Raw genomic sequence first — 22,697 nt, 5'->3', positions numbered from 1 at the left:
GGTCACACTCCATTTCTCAAATCAACACAATTTCAATTGAATTTATCCTCAAGAATTATGTCAAGAAGAATTTAGACACTGAGCAGATGTCTAATTGCAGACATGTATAGCATTATATATGTGTCTCAATTCTGACTGCAGCAATGAGATGTTTTGAGCACAGAATAATCTCTGACATTTGTATCTCAGAATTATTCGCATATTATAAATAATTTCACTAAATGATATAATTAATGGTCTCAGAAAACATATTCCTTGTGTTCAAAATGTCCCACTGGGCACTCAGAATTGGGACACAAGTGTAAATCCATACATTGCGTAGTTTATAAAATGTACGTTTTGTTGCCATTCCCAAGCTCCATCCATGAGGCTAATCACATTTAGCTAAATCACATGCTGGAAATTCCAGGAAAGTTTGAAAGAAATCTGCAAATTCTCAGATTATGACACAAAAATGAATGCATGTGAACTCACGAGTCATCCTCATCCTCTTCTGTCTGCCAGCTGTTGCAGAAGTCATTGACATTTCCTACCAGAGTACCATCTGGTTTGGTGAAGTCATTGTCGGGAGTCCCATCGTAGTCACCACAGAGACCACACATCTGGTCGTAGTAGGAGCTGAAGGGACAAAGACAAAGAGAATGAAGATGAAGACTTAAAAAATATAAGGATTGGCCCATTAATGTAATTCAGGAAACAAACTGACAGAGTGGGGTTATCATTGTAAGATGAAAAAAGTATTATTGGTAAAAATAGCAGATCTGGGGGTGCCCCAGTAGCTCAGTTTTAGCGCGTGCATCCCATATTCAGAGGCCCTCTCTTCGCTGCAGGGTTCAAGTCTGACCTGCAGCCCCTTTGCTGCATGTCATCGTCTTTCTCATCTCTATGATATTATAATACAATATCGATTTATATTGGAAATTCTTAACAAATTTCCACATAAAAAAGAGAATGCACATAAGCATGCACTGTCACATGTAAGCAACTGTTCATTTCATGTAGGCTGGAGCCATACCTACAACCTCTATACTGACCTGGGAACTGAGATCTGGGCGTAATGGTTTCCATCCCAGCGCACCCGGAGACCGAAGGGCGTCTGCAGCGTGATGTACTGACCGGCAAGACTGAGGGATATGAGAGGAGAGGGGGAGTGAGGGAGGGCCACCCGCAATCCATTCACCTGCCAGAGGGAAGGACAAAAAAGAGAACATAAAGATGATGAGTAACAGAAGCTACAGGTACAGTTAAAATTTACCAGCTGTGACTGCTGCTGCTGGTAATGTTTTCCCTTTGTGAGTCTGTGTGTGTTTGTGTGTGTGTGTCATCATGGCAAAATGTGGTGCTGGAGACACCTTTTGCAAGAGCAAAACTAACACAGAACCACAACAGTGTCACAACCGTGCAAGATACAGTCACAAACTTTGCAGGTGGGTACTTAAAAAGTAGAACATTTCTCAAGAAACGTTGCATATGCCTGTCGCTTATTAAGTAAGTATAAATAGAACATTTCTCCAGAAATTGTACATGTACCTGATGCATGGTGCATATTCTGATCCTAATGTTACCAGCACAAAGTATTAAGAATGATACCTCTGTCATTTTGGTTAATCAGCCAGACACTGTGTGTGTGTAAGAGAGAGAGAGAGAGAGGGAGAAAATGGCAGACAAAAAGATGGGTGACCGAGTTACCAGCCACGGATATTTGACTGACAGTTAGAAGTACTTAGTGGTACTTATTTACCACAAAATGCTCAATTAGTGTAGTGGAAGTAGTAGTAATGGTGCAAGCTGTAACAGCAGCAGCAGCAGCAGTAGCAGTATCATAATTATTATTATTATTGTTATTGTTATTATTATTGTTTTTAGTATTCACAGTAGTAGTAGTAAAAGCAGGAGTAGCAGTATAAGCTGTTATAGTAGTAGTTGTATTATTAGTACTGCCCTAGTAGTAGTAGTAGTTGTAGTAGTATTGGTGGTTGCAGTAGTCAAACTGCATTAGCTTAAGAACCTAAGAGATGAAGGTTAAGTTGAAAGTTCAAATGAGTTGCCTGAAAACGCACAATATTGCTATGAAAACAAGGCTGAAAAAGCTTAATATTTTAAAAAATTATAAAAGGCAGAAAAAGATGTAATAGAAGCTAAGAGTCCATTTAGAGCATCTTTAACATTTGAATGGTTTCTTCAGAAGAATTTCTAGGTGGAGTCAGTTTTCAGTCAATGTTGACATTTTTAAAAAAAGTTTAAACAATACGAAACCATAGATGTTCTCAAAAAGCTGAACATCTTTAAAGTTGAATGATTTATAGATGTGTACATAGGTGGTAGAACTTGAAAGTGTAGTAAATTCAGGGGATTAAAGATGTACAGAGAGGAGAGGAAGAGGAAGAAGAAGTGTCAGAATGGAGAGAGGAGGAAGACAGAAGAGGAAGATGGAGGAGAAAGAGGGAACTGGACAATGAGCACAACTGTACATCATATGGCTGAAATTAGAAGTACCAGCTATAATAGTAGTAGTGCTATTAGTATTAATAGCCTAGTAGTAGTAGTACTTGTAATATTGGTGGTAATAGTAATAAAATCTTTAGTAGTCTTAGTAAAGCTGTAATATTAATTGTAGAAGGAGTAGTGAAACTATCATTCGGACTATCAGTGTCATTGAGCTCAGTTCATTTAATATGAAAAAATATCTCACAAACTCCTGCCTCTACTGAAAATACTGTAACTGGTATTGGATCAATTATTACATCATGAGCGCTAGAAGTTGCTGAACGCACTGATGTAGATTTTGGTTGTGCAGAGTCAGAAACGAGGGAATGACAGCAAGTTAAATAACTGGAGCTGTCTGCTTTCCTCCAGAAACTGAGGCAAATAAATGAACTTTGGAGCTCATGAGAGAGTTGGCTGGAGTGCTTGTCACTTGAAAGCTTGTACAGCCAAAAATGTAAGTCCTATTTCTATAATAAGCACAATAGCTGAAAGAAGACACGATTTACATGTCTACATGTGTGTGTTTAAATTGTGCTTGAGAAGTGAAAATTGTGGAATGTACAAAGAAAAAGTAAAAAAAGTAAAGTGTAAATGACATATGTATCTCAAACTATGATGAAGCAGTAGCACTTCAGAGTGGGTGGGTTTGAAGAGGATTGGAAGATTTCTCCACTCACCTCCATTGTAATTTTTTTTGTTTAAAAAGCTTGATATTTTAAAAAGTAAAAGGCAGAAAAGTGAAAAGTCATAACCATCATGTCCTGAAGAAGCTGAACATTTTAATAGTTGAACACTTTCTGGACCACAAAGTATGAAGGAGTTGAAAAGTGCAGAAAAACGTACGAAAGATGGAAAAAAATAATAATACCAAACATACAATTATGTCAATGCTGACTCAGCATTCACACTAATGATGAAGTATGATGAATGATATATAGTGTGCTATGTGCTTATAGTACATCAGGCACACTAAATGAAGGCTGAATTACATGATGGGTGTGGTCCAACCCATGAGTACTGAGTACTTATGTAATAATGTAGTAATGACCACTGAGTAATCAAGGGACGGAATGTCAACATGTTGAAGGGTGTTGTGGCTGGTGTAATCCCGTAACAAGATGGTCTCTAGTCGTTACATAGTTTTTCAGTTTGATGCATCAGAGATCAGAAGATCGATGGATAAACCAAGCGCACAAGGATTTAGATCTCCTGCTGTCTAGCTTTGGGGGATGACAGTGCATTGACACTGAGAAAACCTGCCTAATCTGTGTGCAGAACAAACAAGTGTGGGAAATGCTGAGGAGGACCAATGTGGACAGATTTCAGGGATTATGGCATTAAAAGAGATAAAAGTCAAGGAATGAGGATTAGATTAAAGGAAAGGGTGACGAGAACAAGGGACAGGCTTTCAGTTGTAATTTCATTAAACTAGAAGATTAAGATTGATAGAAACACACAGCTACTGATAGATACAGGTACTGTGTGTGTGTGTGTGTGTGTGTGTGTGTGTGTGTGTGTGTGTGTGTGTGTGTGTGTGTGTGTGTGTGTTTGGCACATGTACAGTATATGCACATGTTTTGCCCAGTCATCCTCCTGTGATAGTGACAGCTTGTAAAAGTGATCTACAGGCACAGAATACATTGTATGTTGATGTCCATACTGACCAGCGTCCTCCTGGCCTTCATCAGGGTCACAGTGATTCCATTCACAGTGACGTAGAGTTTTCTCAGGTAGGACACTCCTGACACTCCTCTCTCCTCATTCTTTGCCTCCACAGAGAACCAAGGACCTGTACAGAGAGCACAAAACCAAACGTAACCAAGGATATTGTGTATTCATACTAAAAATATACCAAATTAACGCCAAGAAACATCTGATAACTAGCTTTCATATGTTGCAGTAGCCTGATCAAATTCACATGCAGTTGGTCAGTAATCCAGTGTCCAACTTCTGACACAGTCAGTGCATTTACATTCTGCAGTAACGTCAGTAATCATGTAACCACATGAGAAGATTGTGTTTGGCATAGAAATACGGTTTTATACAACTGAATTGTGCAAAAAGTTGGATGAGTAACACTAATGACCACTAGTTATTTCAATCTAGCATGTAATTGTAGTGCCACCGTGACCTTCAGGGGATCAGATTTTAGCAGATCACTTGAATATATGTGTCATCTAAATGTGTTCACAATGGCATACGAGTTGTGGCAGGTTGAGAATGTTGCAAACATGTGAGGTGGTGACATTAACCCTTTCATGTCTGACTTATTAAATCACATAGTCATATTATTTTTCTTTTGTCTGTTTTCACTGTTAAACAAGTAGAAAATCACACCAATAACATTTTCCTCCAAAATATGTTATTTTGAGTTTGTAAATGCGTCAATGGCATAAAAAGTAATTCAGGAATACCTGTTCAAACCTTTTATACTTCGACAACCAGACAGATAAAAAAAAATATGAGAAACTTTTTAACCCAGATATCAATAATAACTTCTTGTACATCGTTTTACTGTGCCTAAAATACATCTGTCCACTCAGTGAATGTTATGCGCCAAAGGGTATATTCTGCCTATTGGAACTACTATTTAGATAAAATCCTAAAACTATCTAATATTGCTGTTTAATAAAACTATTCAAGTGTAAATTATATCGAAATCATAAATGAAACATGTAAAATAGGTGGATCAAGAGAGGCAAAATATACCCTTTAGTGCATATTGTAAAATCTGGATAACAGTATTGCTTACATCTTATTTAACTGAATTTCTTTTTTTCTCAGCTGTCTGGTTTTCTGAGAATGAAAGGATTTAACATTTAATTCAGAGGTACTGGTAGCTGGGAGATGGCACTCCAACTTAAATGGTGAAATTGGCTTTGAAATATCTGTCCACCGTATAAAAAGACAAAAAAGGAAAAAGAATAAAAAGAATGACAGAGACACGTTCCTTTAACCAAGTTGGTGAAGATGAAGTAGTTCTGTTCAGGTGAAAGGGAATGAAAGGCGCACATCTAAATGTCTGAACCTGTACCTGTGTTGTTCTTGCAGGTTCTGGCCAGTGTGTAGGTACATGTTCCCATGAAGCTGTAGAACTTCTTGTCAAACGTTGTGTAGTGAGGATCCCCAGACACCACACAGTCCTGAGAGCCTGAGAAAGAGGGACAAGCAGCCTGAACAACCCTAGAACATCAGACTACAACAGAACCGAACTCACAGTCTGAGGCTTTGGTAACAATGGCTACTGCTTTCCTAAACCATAAACTCTCAACGAAGCAACGACTGAATAAGAGTTCAGTTCTCTTCTGCTTCTGGCTTTAGCTGGCATTTCATGAGAGCTACATTTTCAGTTGACAGAACTCGAGGTTACTTTCATGAATTCAGTTCTAAGAACAAGATTAAAGAAATGGTGTCAGGAAGATTCAAAGATATTTAGGGAGAGAAGTAGACTAAAGCAGAGTATGCCTGATGTTTTAACTGTAACGAAAGCACTTTCCAGACAACTGTGTGTCATGATTTAGCCAATGTGAGACCAGAACTTCCAGATTCTGTTCCAGAAATATGAAAACCTGGCATTGTAACAACACAAACAACAACTATGCATTCTAAACAGGAATGCTTCATTTTTAATAAACAATGTCACATATTGTTATTTCAGGGGCCTTCAGATCATTTTGAATGTATTAATGAAGATGGTTTTGGATCTACATCTCAAAACATCTGCTAAACTGTAGCAATGGGATTATATCCTACACTCTTACTGTAAGCACCATATAATTCATATTGAGTTCAGTTACCGCACGGCTAGTAGTACAAAGGTTGTTAACTTACTGGTGGGATAACATCCCAGCTCTCCATCCTGGACTTTACACTCGTGCATTGGAGGGCATTCAGAGGCCACACAGGTAACGAATGGAGCGTCACATCTACATTTCAGCTCACAGTCCTCTACATAGAACTCCTCTCCAGGCTGGCACACACACAAACAAACACATTTGAAGTATGTTAGCAGGAGGTAGCTTAAATAAAAAATCATGAATGATGAATATAAATTGTGTTGACATAAGTAAAGATGCAGGGTCACTGGAGGAAATGGATTTCAACACAACTGACAGTTCAATATCTTAACAAGGTGAGCACAGCTGCTGCTTTGTAAGTAGGATTTTCCAGTTTTCCAATTTTACACTTTAAGAGGACACCATGCAAACAGAAAAATGTGCTGAGGAATGGACAAAGACAGGACACACATGTACAAACACAGACACAACTGAACCCAAAAAGTCTGTTCTAGTAGTGAGGACACAAAATGTCCTCACTATGGTTAAAACTAAAAATGGTCCCTCAGAAATAGCCCACCCCCCATAATACCTCATAATACTGGCCATTGGTGTGTTTGCAGCCACACGAATTCTTCTTGACACACTTGCCAGCACTGAGGACGTAGCCGGGGTCACACACACAGGCCTCTGAGCAGGGCCCACTGCAGGAGGGAGGTTTTCCAGAACATGTCTCCTGACAGGCGTCTGCACAGGGTTCATAGTGGCTGTTGGGGGGACAGCTCAGAGCTAGAGGGTGGATGGGAGGCTGAAGTCAGTGATTATATATGCAAATAGGTGTACAGTATGCTAAGACCTGGGCATGTATTTATCAAGTGTCTTAAAGTTCCTCTCTGTAAATCTAGGATGGAGGACACTATTACCTCAGGTTCTTGACATAAATTGTCTAAAAGCTGCATCACCAAATGTTTTAGTTCTGCTTTGTGGAACAGCTAAAAGAGACGAGCCAGAGGATCTGTGGGGCCCTCCTGGCTCATAAACTAAAAGCATCTTTGAGCTGTAGTCAGGTGCAAGGCCATGTAGTGCCTCATAAACTCATAAAAGAATTTTGAAATCAGTACAAAAACAGGCAACCAGTGTAAAGACTCTAAGACAGGCATGACATGTGCTCTCCTTCTGTTCTTAGTCAGCACTCGTGCAGCAGAATTTTACAATAGTCAGCCTGCTAGGTATAAAAGTGTGCATTAGTCTCTCTGTGTTGCTCAGAGAGAGAAATGGCCTCACTTTGGAAATGTGAGGGCCCTCGTCACATTATCTTTATGAGGTAAATAAATACATTTCCTGCGTAAAATAAGTTTGATTTATTACTGACAGAATCATCCCTGTTATATTGTTATATTGTGCATTTTTTCCATTGCAAAAATGTACAAGGTTGTGAGAACCTTGGTCTCTGCAGGGGCATATTGTGTTCTCCCCTGCAACCTGCACAATGCCAAAGTGGAAAAATCTTTTTTTTTTTTTTTTTAAACAATCTTGTTAGCAGTGAGCTTATTGTCATCAAGAGTTCCCAAAACATTTCTTCACATGAAATATCTTCATCCTGATGACTCCAAACAATCTGGACCACTCCTTACTTTTGGCTTTTACTCCAAATTTGTGTCACAGAATTTTTTGCCTACTTGGACAAAGCTGATTAATACCGGCCCAGATCAAATAAGAAACTTTAACCCTAATACCTTCCCTACATTCCTCCATCCACTTATCATTTCTCTATCCTGTTCACCCAGCACTCACGGCAGAAGGTGTCATTCCTCCAGGGTCCAATGTTGACCCCACGGTCCTGGCATTCATTGACGTAGGCTTCGATGGCTTCACAGAGAATAGGCTTGGCTCCATCCAGCTCACAGAGATCAAAGACACAGTCCCTGAAGTAATTCTGAAGGCACACACACACACAGACACACACACAGAAAAATTGAGTCAAAGTAAAAAAAAAAATCTACCAAGGTGCATTAGTCATATCTACAATGTGTACAAAAACTTGAACCATGCACACAATAATACAATACTGAAAACCTTGAAGCTCATGTATTTAGAGTTCAGAGATCTATAGTTTCAGGAAATGTGAAACGGTTGAAAAAACTGAAAGGCCAACAGTTACTCATGGTGCACCACTGGGGTTTGGTGTGTGTCAGTTATTAATAAGCACAGTCTATCAAGACTTTTGTGGCAGGGAATCTACATATCTATATATTTTTCAGAGTTGGCAGACAAGCAGTTCCACAAAACCAACTTTGGCTAATACTCAGTTGTGACTTTCTACAAGGATGGAAGAAAGTAAATGGAAATTGTCACCTGCTTTAGTACGTGTACTGACTTACATTGGGGTTGACCCTGGGGTGGCACGCAGCAAAGGGACCCTTTTTGTCTAGCAGGATGCCGCAGTATCCAGAGCTCTCATACTGTTGCTCATCTTCTTCATCACACCCAGGGATGGTGGTGTTGGGCTTCTTATTACACCTGTCAAAACAGACAGACGTTTAAAGAGGCTGTGTGTGTCAGTAAGCTTTTATCACTAGTAATTACAATGACGGGGTAATTAATCTGTACCCATTTGTTTAGTATGGAGCTCTACAGTATTCAACATTAAATAATTCAAAAATACATTATAAATAAAACAAAAAGAGAACATCATTTGAGTATTAAAACTCGGGTTAGTAAGTTATTATAATTATTATATTTGAAGAAAAATCCCAACAGCAATCAATAAATCAAATGCTCTGACAAATGCAAGGAAAAAATTCAGTATCTGTGGCTGTTGCAGGCTTCTAATAAGCCCATCCATTTGTTTAGTTTGGCCCGGTATGAAAAGACAGCCACACTGGATAGCCTGTCTGGTAGACAGAGAGGTTTCCTGTACTGTCTCCCTACGTACCTGCTTGCCTGCACACGTTCTGTGCCTCCTGAGCCTCCTTCAGAAACTAACATTAGTTAGCACAAAGCGCACAAATATAGCAATAAGTAACTGTCGCAGCAGGTTTTCTTAAGACCAGATATGTTTGTGACGTCTATTGTTGCTAGTGTTTGATTGTCTCAAGGAGCTACGAGAGATTGTGGAGCATAGCGAACTAGCAGCTAACACATCTCCCAGCTGGCCAGCAAGAGCTACAGGGCAGTCAGTGTAATAAGGCAGCGCACATTCATGTTTTTTGGAGGAGTGACACTAGAGGTTGTCTGGGGGAGGGGGTGGGATTTGATCAGTTGGATACTATTAAAATTTAGCTCGCTCTTGCTGGTTTCTACAATCTTACCAACCCCAGCTTTAATCTAAAACAATCTCAGCTCAGTATTATTTTGATGTATGGAGATATAGAAATCGTCAGCTGTTAGTGAGACTAAACCCTTAAAGTGTATATGTGGGTGTCCTAAATATTAATGTATGCTACTCACTCTGGGTCCATGTTCCAGCTGTGTCCAAAGTCATTGGCATTGTTGGTCAATGACCCATCTGGTTTGCGGAAATCGTCTTTAGTATCTCCATTGTAATCTCCACATAGTCCACACAGCTTGTTTTGATAGCTGCAGATTGCAGGAAAAAAATCCGTAGGTTAGACATGGATGTGGAAAGAGGAGCAAAGACTCAGTAAGAGCTAAATCTCTAACTTTTGTGAGTCTGCTACTTGTTTTCATACCAGCCAAGTAGTGTTTTCGCTGATTATCAGTTTGTTTTTGGCATCATTTCAAAACGTCCATTAAAAAGAGGATGCAGTGTGTGGTTGGGGTAAGAACACATATCAAGAGTCAGCATCTGTTCAGTCTTCACTTACTCTTTGATCACTTTGATGTCCATGAAGTGGTTTCCGTCATAGCGAACAGTTACACCAAAGTTCATGGACACAGTGTAGTGCTTTCCTGACTTGAACACAGAGACACCAAGGACTGGAGTCACTGGCAGGTTAACATTGGTCCCATTCACCTGTATGGGGAAAGCAGAATAACAGAGGAAAAAGTTAGTTAGTTATCAAAAACTCTATGGAGTATGGAATCTCACACTTAGAGTTACAATGGCATTAGTAACCTAAAAGGAGCATGTTAAACATCGTTGTTAGTTCCTTCCCTCGTGTCTTACCTGCACAGTGCCACCTTTGAGGATGGAGATCTTCACCATATGTACATATACATGTACGGCCTTCACATAGGAGATGGTGGGCTTGTTGAAGCGATTTTCATTGTCCACATGGACCTCAAAGTGCAGCAAAGTTGTTTCATTGCATGGTCCAGACATCAAATAACTGCAGTTACCCATGAAGTTGTACTTGCGTTTGTCAAAGGTGGTGTAGTGGGGATCACCGGATGCTATGCATGTTGACGTACCTACAGGAATGAGAAATAAGATTTGGCATGGGAGCAGTCGTTTGGTTACAAATAGTTTAAGCTAAACAGTTAAAGATTAACAAAGCCCTAACTAATCCTATCGACAGAAAATACGAAGATGGTGGCAACAAATCACCAAATTAGTTGATAATTAATAAGAGGTGACTTATTGTCATATGACAACTTTTGCTGAACAGCAGTCACTGTGATCACAAATGAGAATTACAAGTAAATATTAAATACCAAAATGTAGCACAAGTAGTGAAAAGCCATCATTTACACAGCAATATGCAAGTTTTCTAACATACTGTATCTAACAGCCACACTGGCCACAATAAGCTACTGGATATAACAGGAAGTATAAGTGTAGCGGAAAACATTTTTGCACAGTGCTGTGAATAATTTGTCTCGCCACTGCAAGCTAACTATCAAGCTAGCAACTTGAGGTAGCTCACTGGTAAGTTCACATTTGTGAACACACAGCTTTGCCTTTATGATTGACTGCATATCACCACATCACAGGGCCTTTGAACTGCACTTTATATTTTACCAGAGACGTAGTATATCACATGGCATTGGCCAAGCGATTAATTTCGGAATGTACAGCGTGACCGCACCCTTAAAGATTAACATCAGCGAGGCCAGATGTTTGCTAACTTTTGTATGATAACTCTCATCTGTACAATAAACCATTAAATAAACATACCAACTCTTTGACAATTTACAAGACATTATTACCTTTAGGATAGCAGCCGGCAACACCATTAACCTCACGACACTCCTCAGTAGGGTCGCAGGAGTTGTCAACACATTCCAAAGTGTAGTTCCCTACACAGCGACACAGCTTTGAGCAGCCATCACCAAATACAATCTCGCCAGGCTGTAACAAAATTTAACAAAGGATCAATGCCAAGAGGGTCATTTGATTATAACTACATATTACAATCTTGTTATTTGCTGTCTTGCCATTGTATCTTTGTACTGACCAGGAATTTATGCAAATGTAAATATCAACTAGGAAATCTGACCTCATAATAATTATTCTGGTCATCCAAACAGCCACATTTGTCCAGCGGCACACAGCGACGTCCTTTGAAGACAAACCCTGGTTTGCAGAAGCAGCCACTGATACAGGAGCCAGAACAGTTGGTGGAGGGTTCCATGCAGGTGGGGATACAAGCTGGACCACAGTCTATATACTCTGCATCAGGCGGACATGGGTCTGTACAGCAGAAATAAAAGGAATTATAATAATAATAATGATAATAATAATAACTAAATGAAGAAATAAAGAAAGAATTAGTAAATAAGTTTTATTGGAAACCAAAACCAAACTTTAACTAGCACAGGTCGTACTTGGTGGCTTGGATGTGCTCGGTCCAGGAGTTGTTGGTTTGGGTGTATTTGGTCCAGGAGTGGTTGAAGGACAAGGGTCTGTACAGCAGAAAGAAAAACGTAACATAATAATTATTATTGTTATTGGTGGTGTTATTCATGATGATAGCAATGATAATAATAATGATGAAGAAAGAAAGAAAGAAAGAAAGAAAGAAAGAAAGAAAGAAAGAAAGACCTACCTGGATCAAGTAATATTCTGATCAAGCACAAACATATAAAGGGACATTCCCCATATCAGCACAGTATAAGCTGAGATAATTAAGGCCATTAAGTTCATTTTTGACACAAGACTCCTCTAAAACAGGACCTGTGTGTGTGTGCATGCGTGCATGTGTGTGTATGTGTGTTTAAAATACCTAGAGGGCGACATTCATATTCTCCATCGTGTAGCTGGCAGCTTTCAGTTGTTGGTTTACAGCTGCTGTTGTGACACTGGATCAAACCTCCACTGTGACACACACACTTCTGCTCACAACCCTCCAAGTACCAGTCATCACCCACCTGACGATAACACACACAAACACACACACACATACACAAACACAAAATGCAAATGATGAACTGTACAGGTAGATACAATACAATCAGTGAAATCTAAATGAATCAAGCTTCCATAAAAATGTCATTGTTCAGGTGAGATAAATTCACAGCCCATTAGTCTATTCGGGATGTAAAGACTGACTCTAAACTGATGGTAAGCTCTGACAAATATGACATTTCAAAGGTCAAAACTGAAAGTTTTGGACAAAAGCTTCTTCTTTCTACTGACTGAGACCTGGCTTAAGACTGGAGAGGAGACGGCTGCCCCCTAATAGAGCTTTGTCCTGCTATCTACCAGACCCTTCATCTCCTTAGGCTTCCAGGTTGTGGTGGTGGTATTGCAGTTGTTTTGAAGAATAATTCTACATGTGATCAAATTACATGGGGTACTTTACAGCTTTGAATTACTTTCCTTTAAAATTGAGGACAAAGTCCCTGTGTGCTGCTTGGTGGTTTACTGCTCGTCCAAATCCAGTGATACCCTTTTAAATGAACTCCCCAGTCTGCTTACGTCAGTGGATCTAAAATATAATGGAGTTGTAATTGCTGGTGATTTTAAAATACATGTAGATAATCCCTCAGATTCTCTCACTACCAACTTTTTAAACGTTACTAATTCTTTCAACTTCATTCAACATGTATCAGGCTCAACACATGAACATGGTCACACTCTAGATCTTGTTTTTACCCTTGCTGTCATTGAACTCTCTCCCTATGTGAGATTTTATCTTGGACCACAAAAGTGTTATTACCCTGCTTCAGTCTACTACTCTACCACAGCAACACACAGTCCACTAATGCTTCCTCAATGCCCACTCTGCTGCCAGATTTTCTGCTTGTTTCTCCGACAGCTATTCCCCTCCACCACTCTCCGATAATATCAACGAAGTTGTAACCTGGTTTAACAATCTATGTACCTCTGCGTTGGACACCATCGCCCCTTACTCGACCAGGTCCTTTTCTTCTCAGAACCCTCACCCCTGGATCAGTGATGGCATTCATCAACTCAAAAGGGAAATTAGAGGACTGGAGTGCAGGTGGAAGAAATTCAAACTTACACCTCTCCCGTTTGAAAGAAATGCTTTCTCTGCTCAATCAAAACATCAAAGCGGTGAAAACTGCATATTTCTCTAACTAAATTAATATCAATAATAAAAACAACCAAAGGTTTCTATTAAACACCATTGACCAGTTAGTTTATCCTTCCCATCCTACTGCATCTGCCTCCTCCTCAATAGATTGTGCTTGTATTAATTAGTTAACAAAATCAACAATACTCATTCCAATCTCAAAAATAATACAGTCTTCTCTAATTCATCATTCCTCTGTCATGCTGTTCTGTATCAATTCTCCCTCATATCACTCCATAACCTCAAAAACAAAATTTCACAGTTTTGGACAGAAGCTTCCGCTTGCCAGCTCATATTTTATCAATTATAGAGAGAGAAATGCTAAAAAAAACAACTTACAGTATAAACAAATTCCACAAAAAGCTAGGATGCTGTGTACAATGTAACAAAATGCAATCATATGCTAATCATGTCTGACTTATTCAACTGAAAACAGTACAAAGACAATATGTTTAATGTTTTACTGTCTCATGAACTATATACAATATTTATTCTGAATGAATTATGAACACCATGTTTCTAATAAGTTGGGACAGGGGCAAGAAAGACTGGGAATATAGTGAAATGCACCATAAACACCTGTTTTTTTAACATTCCACAACATTGGAAACAGGTGATAGTATTGGGTATTAAGAGGGCGTCCTCAGGTATTCACAAGCAAGGTTCATCACCTTGTGAAACAGTTGTCTGTACACACAGCTTGTTTGCAAATGATTTCATTCTGTTTTTATTTACAATATGCAGCATCCACACTTTTTCAGAATCAGGGTTTTAGAAGCAGGTACTATGAAACCAAGGCCTATTAGAGTAAAGTAAATCTTATGAAGTTTGGGAGATAAGTTGCATTCTTCTTACTTTACACCATTTTAATTGTATATAATGTATGTATGTGTACAACCTAACAGCGATGTTCACCTTCCCTTTTGTGTGTGTCTTCAACACTGTTTTGTAAAATTTTCTGAGCTCTGAATGCCTCAAATGTTCACTCAGGTATCACAACAGGACGGTGATGTGTAGTATACAGGCACTGAATCAAGGTAAAGCAGGCATTAGCTTCAGATGATGTCATTTAATGTAAGCTGTACAATTACTATTAATATTCTTCACTTCTGATACTGCTCCTGTTGTGATCATGTAATGTAATCTATCCAGAACTCTAAATGAGCTTTCATTTTGTATCCTGACTTACACCTCATGGCACAGCGAGCATGAGATAAGTACGTTTCTTTCTTCAGGATAAATGGAATGTGATTAAAGTTACTTGGAGGCTGTTCCCACTCACAGGGTGATAGGATCCACTTGTGTCCATACAGCCACAGTCTTTCAGTGCCACACACTTGTCATTGCTGAGGATGAAGCCTGGGTCGCACTCACAACCCTCCACACACACGTCCTCACAGCCTGGTGGTCGGACCACACCCAGACACGTCTCTGGACACGAACTCACACATAGAGAGTAGGAGCTGTTGGGAGGACAGGTCAGGGCTGTATGGAGAAACAGAGGGGGGAGGGTTTAAGGGTAAGATGAATGGATTAGGGAAGGGCAATATACAGGAGGGTAGGACAGACACAGGGATAGATAGAAGGATGAACAGTAAGATTAAGACAGCCAGCATCTACATTTCTGCAGAGGTGTTTCAGTTGTTAAGGTGTTTGCTGTATGAGGAGAAGGGGATATTTATTATTCTTTATCCTTTACCAGATGTCACAGAATGCTTGGCTTTTCTCAGTTCAAGTGCCTTTAAGATATTTCTGAATCAAAATATTCTGAACATTTTCTCTTTTGGGGGTTTTGAAGTGTTGCACGGACGTAAATTATGATGGACACTTTTCATGACTGTCTGGTATCTTATAGAACAAATAATACATTGATTAATAGGGAAAATAATCATAAGTTGCAGACCTCTTTTGATGCTTAGCAGTTTTGACAGTGTAAAAGTTAAAATTGTTGGATTGTCATACGAAGATGTTCCCAGTGACGCTCGATGCTGTTGATGTTTAGCATGTACTGTTTAGGTTCCCCAAAGTACGGCTTAAGAAGATGGCTCCTGTTAGCAGGGTGTCCTGTACCCCAACCAGAAGCAGAGAAGACAATGATCCTCTTTGTCGTGTTTAAATATTGAAGACTTACGGCAGAAGTCTGGAGTCCTCCACTGGTGGACTTTGGCTCCAGCACTCTGACAAGCATCAGTGTAGGCCTGGAGCTGATCACACAGTACATGCTGCTGGCCATTGAACTGACACATGTCATATACGCAGCTCTGGAAGAATGGAGTGGGATTCACCACATTGATACACTCCCTGGAACAGAGAAAACACTCATATCATCAGATTGGTGAGAAGACGGCAGATGGTCCAAACAACACACAGAAAAGATCAGTAAAGGAGTCGCATGCAATGATGGTCCCCGGTTGGATTCGGTTTAAAGGTTTCATTCTTTTGCTCCAGTTTTTTGTGTGCTAAACTGGGGTCCGTAATGTACTGAAATACAATATGAAACACAAGTGGAAATTAAGATAGACGGTCACAACGGCCTTTTTATTTGAACAAGTTAACAGCAATAATGAATTAAGTAATTCATTTGCAAGCATGCATGGCTGTATGTGGATAACACAATAAGGGGAGTGCTCTGCTGTGTTATTAACGTCATGAATCCACTAGTGAGCGCAGCCTCTCTGCTGCACTGTAAGCTGCCGGGGGTCCATCACTGTACAAGATGCTGAGCAAAAAGGCAATTATCCAGTCAGTAAATAAAAGAAACACTTGCAACGCCTGCCTTGATGAACTTCAAGATAACTCTAATGTGTGTGCTCTGTAAATTGTCCTGCTGCACTACCCTTGCAGTTTAGTTCCACCTTTTTCATTCTGTAACATCCCACAACTAATTATCATTTAGAAAATCAATTTTGGACAATTGTGAATAGATTCTGAATGGTGGCAGATAGAAATTGCGATCCTTATGTGAATCGATGTTTTTACCCACCACTGTGATGTTTCTTCTAGGAGGAAACCCAGGTATTTGTAAGTTGAGACTCATTTTAATCACTGTATCATTGAAATAACAATCTGATAGACACATCACTACATGTTGATGTTGTCAGTTTTTAGTAAGAATCCAACTGGTCTAGGCAGGTCCAGTCCAGTTTTGCTCGAGATTTCTGCCTGATAAAAGGCAGTTTTTTCTTGCCACTGTCGCTAAAGGGCTTGCCCCAGCGTGAGCACTTCGCTGCACTACATCAGCTGGCCGGCTGGTACCGCCATCGCTGAGAGCAAAAAAAAGGTCGCTCAGCAAAGTCACGACTTTTCTCTGTCTGGTGCCTCAGTGGGGGAACAAACTCTCGACCAATGTCAGGACAGCAGAGTCACTCAACATCTTCCACAAAAGACTCAAGACTCACTTGTTCAGACTTTACCTCAATGACTCCCTCCCATATCATATTTTTATGAACAGATGGCTAAAACACAAAGGAATGGCCATTGGTGTCACAGGGCCAAATCTTTGAGCAGCTAATAACCAAAAACCATATAATACTTAAGACTAAATGCTTTTGTCAACATTTTTAATATTATTTAAACTGTTAATGGGGCACTCCACAGACAACATCCCAGATCATGCCATGGTGTCATAGAGGGTTTCTCAACCTGGGCTTGGCGAGTACAAATTCATAACAGGAAGTGTGTGTTACAAACCATGGGAGTGGAGTTTGGCCATTTATCAGTTTGGCCAATAAAAGTCCGGCTGGAGACGCTACTGAGTTGCGTCATGGGAAATGTAGGATCTGATGTTTTTGGAACTTTACCCATACGACTAAAAGTCTTTCAGTTTTAGAACACAAATTTATGTGTAAACAATATACAATATACAAACAATATACCCTCTAGGGTATTTACAGCCCTATTTCATATTTCAGTCATATTTCAGCATGCAAGTAGTTTTTCAGACTCAGAATCTGTATCTCAGACAGGGGGTTTAACTCAGGACCCTCTAAACAGGATAACACCCTGTAGTCCATCAGTTGGAGCAGGTCAATAATTCTGAAAAAAAGGGCTGTTTTCTCACCTGAAGGGTCCTGCAGGGTCTTTGATTTTGCCACATTTGTCCGGTTTCACCACCTCAGCCTCAAGATTGGGGTCACAGTCTGGGTCAGGCTTGGTGCCTGGGGTACACCTGATCAGTAAAGACACAACAACAGGGTAAGGACAGGGTCACACTCCATTTCTCAAATCAACACAATTTCAATTGAATTTATCCTCAAGAATTATGTCAAGAAGAATTTAGACACTGAGCAGATGTCTAATTGCAGACATGTATAGCATTATATATGTGTCTCAATTCTGACTGCAGCAATGAGATGTTTTGAGCACAGAATAATCTCTGACATTTGTTATCTCAGAATTATTCGCATATTATAAATAATTTCACTAAATGATATAATTAATGGTCTCAGAAAACATATTCCTTGTGTTCAAAATGTCCCATTGGGCACTCAGAATTGGGACACAAGTGTAAATCCATACATTGCGTAGTTTATATAATGTACATTTTGTTGCCATTCCCAAGCTCCATCTATGAGGCTAATCACATTTAGCTAAATCATATGCTGGAAATTCCAGGAAAGTTTGAAAGAAATCTGCAAATTCTCAGATTATGACACAAAAATGAATGCATGTGAACTCACGAGTCATCCTCATCCTCTTCTGTCTGCCAGCTGTTGCAGAAGTCATTGACATTTCCTACCAGAGTACCATCTGGTTTGGTGAAGTCATTGTCGGGAGTCCCATCGTAGTCACCACAGAGACCACACATCTGGTCGTAGTAGGAGCTGAAGGGACAAAGACAAAGAGAATGAAGATGAAGACTTAAAAAATATAAGGATTGGCCCATTAATGTAATTCAGGAAACAAACTGACAGAGTGGGGTTATCATTGTAAGATGAAAAAAGTATTATTGGTAAAAATAGCAGATCTGGGGGTGCCCCAGTAGCTCAGTTTTAGCGCGTGCGTCCCATATTCAGAGGCCCTCTCTTTGCTGCAGGGTTCAAGTCTGACCTGCAGCCCCTTTGCTGCGTGTCATCGTCTCTCTCATCTCTATTATATTATAGTACAATATTGATTTATATTGGAAATTCTTAACAAATTTCCACATAAAAAAGAGAATGCACATAAGAATGCACTGTCACATGTAAGCAACTGTTCTTTTAAATGTAGGCCGGAGCTAGGGGTGGGCGATATGGCAAAAATATCATATCACGATTTATTAAAAATAAAATCACGATTTCGATTTTATCACGATCTTAAATCAAAAAAAGAAAAACAGACAATTTAGGCCAAAGAACCTTTCTGAACAGATTTTAATTTAAACAGTTGTAGTTTTGCCAACATGTGCAAACAACGTAAACATACTAAAAGGTAAACAACAACACTCTGATAAAGTGCACTCTTGCAACATAAAAGGTAGCTTTCAATAAACATGAAAGTAAAATATCAATGAAGACATTACTGTTTGTTTTATTCAACACAGTCATTTTAACAGGATTTAAGTATATCAAAACACTTAATAGCTTATTGAAAAGGGTCCGTCAGTGGTCGGACTAACCGATGGGGGGGTGGGGGGGTCGCGGTAATTTGAACACAGTACAATTAGCGCATTTACGGTTTATTAGCGGCCAAGCGCGACCTATCCATGCGCCCGTGTGTGTGTGCGTGCGTGCGTGCGCACCCGAGAGAGGCAGCAGGTGGAGGGGCTAACTGGCAGAGATGAGAGATGGTGAAACGCTGTTTTTTTGTTTTTATTAAAAAGCGACCAACTCCGCCGTTTGGCTTTCAGCCATGGCTCTGCATGCGGCTACCGCTACACACATAAACAAGGAGGCGGGTAAGAAGGCGCGTCACTGCCCGTAATTCGCTATGATTGGTCGGTCAGGTTGACGACGTAATACGGTTGGTGCGTCGGTGCATCAGAATAGAACTGCACTGTATAGACTGTGCCCTAGACGATCCCTACGATCTCTGCACTTTGGCAGATCGTCTACACACTCTAATCCTTCACGATCTAATATCGTCATATCGCACACCCCTAGCCGGAGCCATACTTCCAACCTCTATATACTGACCTGGGAACTGAGATCTGGGCGTAATGGTTTCCATCCCAGCGCACCCGGAGACCGAAGGGCGTCTGCAGCGTGATGTACTGACCGGCAAGACTGAGGGATATGAGAGGAGAGGGGGAGTGAGGGAGGGCCACCCGCAATCCATTCACCTGCCAGAGGGAAGGACAAAAAAAAGAACATAAAGATGATGAGAAACAGAAGCTACAGGTACAGTTAAAATTTACCAGCTGTGACTGCTGCTGCTGGTTTCTCAAGAAACGTTGCAAATGCCTGACGCTTGTTAAGTAAGTATAAATGGAACATTTCTCCAGAAATTGTACATGTACCTGATGCATGGTGCATATTCTGATTTTAGTATTCACAGTAGTAGTAGTAAAAGCAGGAGTAGTAGTATAAGCTGTTATAGTAGTAGTTTTATTATTAGTACTACCCTAGTAGTAGTAGTAGTTGTAGTAGTATTGGTGGTTGCAGTAGTCAAACTGCATTAGCTTAAGAACCTAAGAGATGAAGGTTAAGTTGAAAGTTCAAATGAGTTGCCTGAAAATGCACAATATTGCTATGAAAACAAGGCTGAAAAAGCTTAATATTTTAAAAAATTATAAAAGGCAGAAAAAGATGTAATAGAAGCTAAGAGTCCATTTAGAGCATCTTTAACATTTGAATGGTTTCTTCAGAAGAATTTCTAGGTGGAGTCGGTTTTCAGTCAATGTTGAAAATTCTTTAAAAAGTATAAACAATACAAAACCATAGATGTTCTCAAAAAGCTGAACATCTTTAAAGTTGAACGATTTATAGATGTGTACATAGGTGGTAGAACATGAAAGTGTAGTAAATTCAGGGGATTGAAGATGTACAGAGAGGAGAGGAAGAGGAAGAAGAAGTGTCAGAATGGAGAGAGGAGGAAGACAGAAGAGGAAGATGGAGGAGAACGAGGGAATTGGACAATGAGCACAACTGTACATCATATGGCTGAAATTAGAAGTACCAGCTATAATAGTAGTATTCAAGTCAAGTCAAGTCAAGCTTTATTTATATAGCACCTTTAGCCAAGGCGCTTTATAATTAAAAACAAATACAATTACAATTAAATACATCAGATAAAAGCACAATAAAATAAACATAAAATATAAGAAACAATAAGAACTGTCATGACAAAACATTAGTCAGTTAGGAGTGTTAAAAGCCAGGGAGAAGAGGTGGGTTTTGAGCAGGGATTTAAAATTTTCTAAATTTGGAGCTGTTCTAATGCAGAATGGCAAGTTATTCCAAAGTTTTGGAGCAGCGACCGTGAAGGCTCGATCACCTCTTGTTTTTAGCCTAGATTTGGTATGCTGAGGAGGAATTGGTCGGCTGACCGTGATGTTCTACACAGAGTGTGGGCAGCTTGTACAGCCAAAAATGTAAGTCCTATTTCTATAATAAGCACAATAGCTGAAAGAAGACACGATTTACATGTCTACGTGTGTGTTTAAATTGTGCTTGAGAAGTGAAAATTGTGGAATGTACAAAGAACAAGTAAAAAAAAGAAAAAAACTTAAAAAGCTGAATATAAGTTTGATAGTGCAAAGTGGTGTGACCTGTTTAAAGTGTAAATGACATATGTATCTCAAACTATGATGAAGCAGTAGTACTTCAGAGTGGGTGGGTTTGAAGAGGATTGGAAGATTTCTCCACTCACCTCAATTTTTTTTGTTTAAAAAGTTTGATATTTTAAAAAGTAAAAGGCAGAAAAGTGAAAAGTGAAACGTCATAACCATCATGTCCTGAAGAAGCTGAACATTTTAATAGTTGAACACTTTCTGGACCACAAAGTATGAAGGAGTTGAAAAGTGCAGAAAAACGTACGGAAGATGGAAAAAAATAATAATACCAGACATACAATTATGTCAATGCTGACTCAGCATTCACACTAATGATGAAGTATGATGAATGATATATAGTGTGCTATGTGCTTATAGTCCATCAGGCACACTAAATGAAGGCTGAATTACATGATGGGTGTGGTCCAACCCATGAGTACTGAGTACTTATGTAATAATGTAGTAATGACCACTGAGTAATCAAGGGACGGAATGTCAACATGTTGAAGGGTGTTGTGGCTGGTGTAATCCCGTAACAAGATGGTCCCTAGTCGTTACATAGTTTTTCAATTTGATGCATCAGAGATCAGAAGATCGATGGATAAACCAAGCGCACAAGGATTTAGATCTCCTGCTGTCTAGCTTTGGGGGATGACAGTGCATCGACACTGAGAAAACCTGCCTAATCTGTGTGCAGAACAAACAAGTGTGGGAAATGCTGAGGAGGACCAATGTGGACAGATTTCAGGGATTATGGCATTAAAAGAGATAAAAGTCAAGGAATGAGGATTAGATCAAAGGAAAGGGTGACGAGAACAAGGGACAGGCTTTCAGTTGTAATTTCATTAAACTAGAAGATTAAGATTGATAGAAACACACAGCTACTGATAGATACAGGTACTGTGAGTGCGTGTGTGTGTGTGTGTGTGTGTGTGTGTGTGTGTTTGGCACATGTACAGTATATGCACATGTTTTGCCCAGTCATCCTCCTGTGATAGTGACAGCTTGTAAAAGTGATCTACAGGCACAGAATACATTGTATGTTGATGTCCATACTGACCAGCGTCCTCCTGGCCTTCATCAGGGTCACAGTGATTCCATTCACAGTGACGTAGAGTTTTCTCAGGTAGGACACTCCTGACACTCCTCTCTCCTCATTCTTTGCCTCCACAGAGAACCAAGGACCTGTATAGAGAGCACAAAACCAAACGTAACCAAGGATATTGTGTATTCATACTAAAAATATACCAAATAAACGCCAAGAAATATCTGATAACTAGCTTTCATATGTTGCAATAGCCT

At 39.7% G+C, this 22,697-nt stretch overlaps 1 protein-coding gene across 1 annotated transcript in view; it reads right to left on the bottom strand.

The window, feature by feature from the left end:
- Nucleotides 1–22,697, bottom strand: part of zanl (zonadhesin, like) — a 120,129-nt gene that overhangs the window by 68,557 nt on the left and 28,875 nt on the right. Inside the window, exons 10-23 of the mRNA XM_073474660.1 lie at nt 11,994–12,071; nt 11,666–11,859; nt 11,376–11,517; nt 10,393–10,637; nt 10,091–10,239; nt 9,714–9,842; nt 8,645–8,783; nt 8,058–8,199; nt 6,856–7,052; nt 6,319–6,457; nt 5,522–5,638; nt 4,152–4,276; nt 1,035–1,180; nt 475–618 (exon numbers count right to left, since the gene is read on the bottom strand). Of these exons, the coding sequence (XP_073330761.1) occupies nt 475–618; nt 1,035–1,180; nt 4,152–4,276; nt 5,522–5,638; nt 6,319–6,457; nt 6,856–7,052; nt 8,058–8,199; nt 8,645–8,783; nt 9,714–9,842; nt 10,091–10,239; nt 10,393–10,637; nt 11,376–11,517; nt 11,666–11,859; nt 11,994–12,071 (2,086 nt within the window). The remainder of the gene's footprint in view (nt 1–474; nt 619–1,034; nt 1,181–4,151; nt 4,277–5,521; nt 5,639–6,318; nt 6,458–6,855; nt 7,053–8,057; nt 8,200–8,644; nt 8,784–9,713; nt 9,843–10,090; nt 10,240–10,392; nt 10,638–11,375; nt 11,518–11,665; nt 11,860–11,993; nt 12,072–22,697) is intronic.

Source organism: Pagrus major, chromosome 10 (genome assembly GCF_040436345.1).
Source record: "Pagrus major chromosome 10, Pma_NU_1.0".
Lineage (NCBI taxonomy): Eukaryota > Metazoa > Chordata > Actinopteri > Spariformes > Sparidae > Pagrus > Pagrus major.
This window is presented reverse-complemented; position numbering and strand designations above follow the sequence as displayed.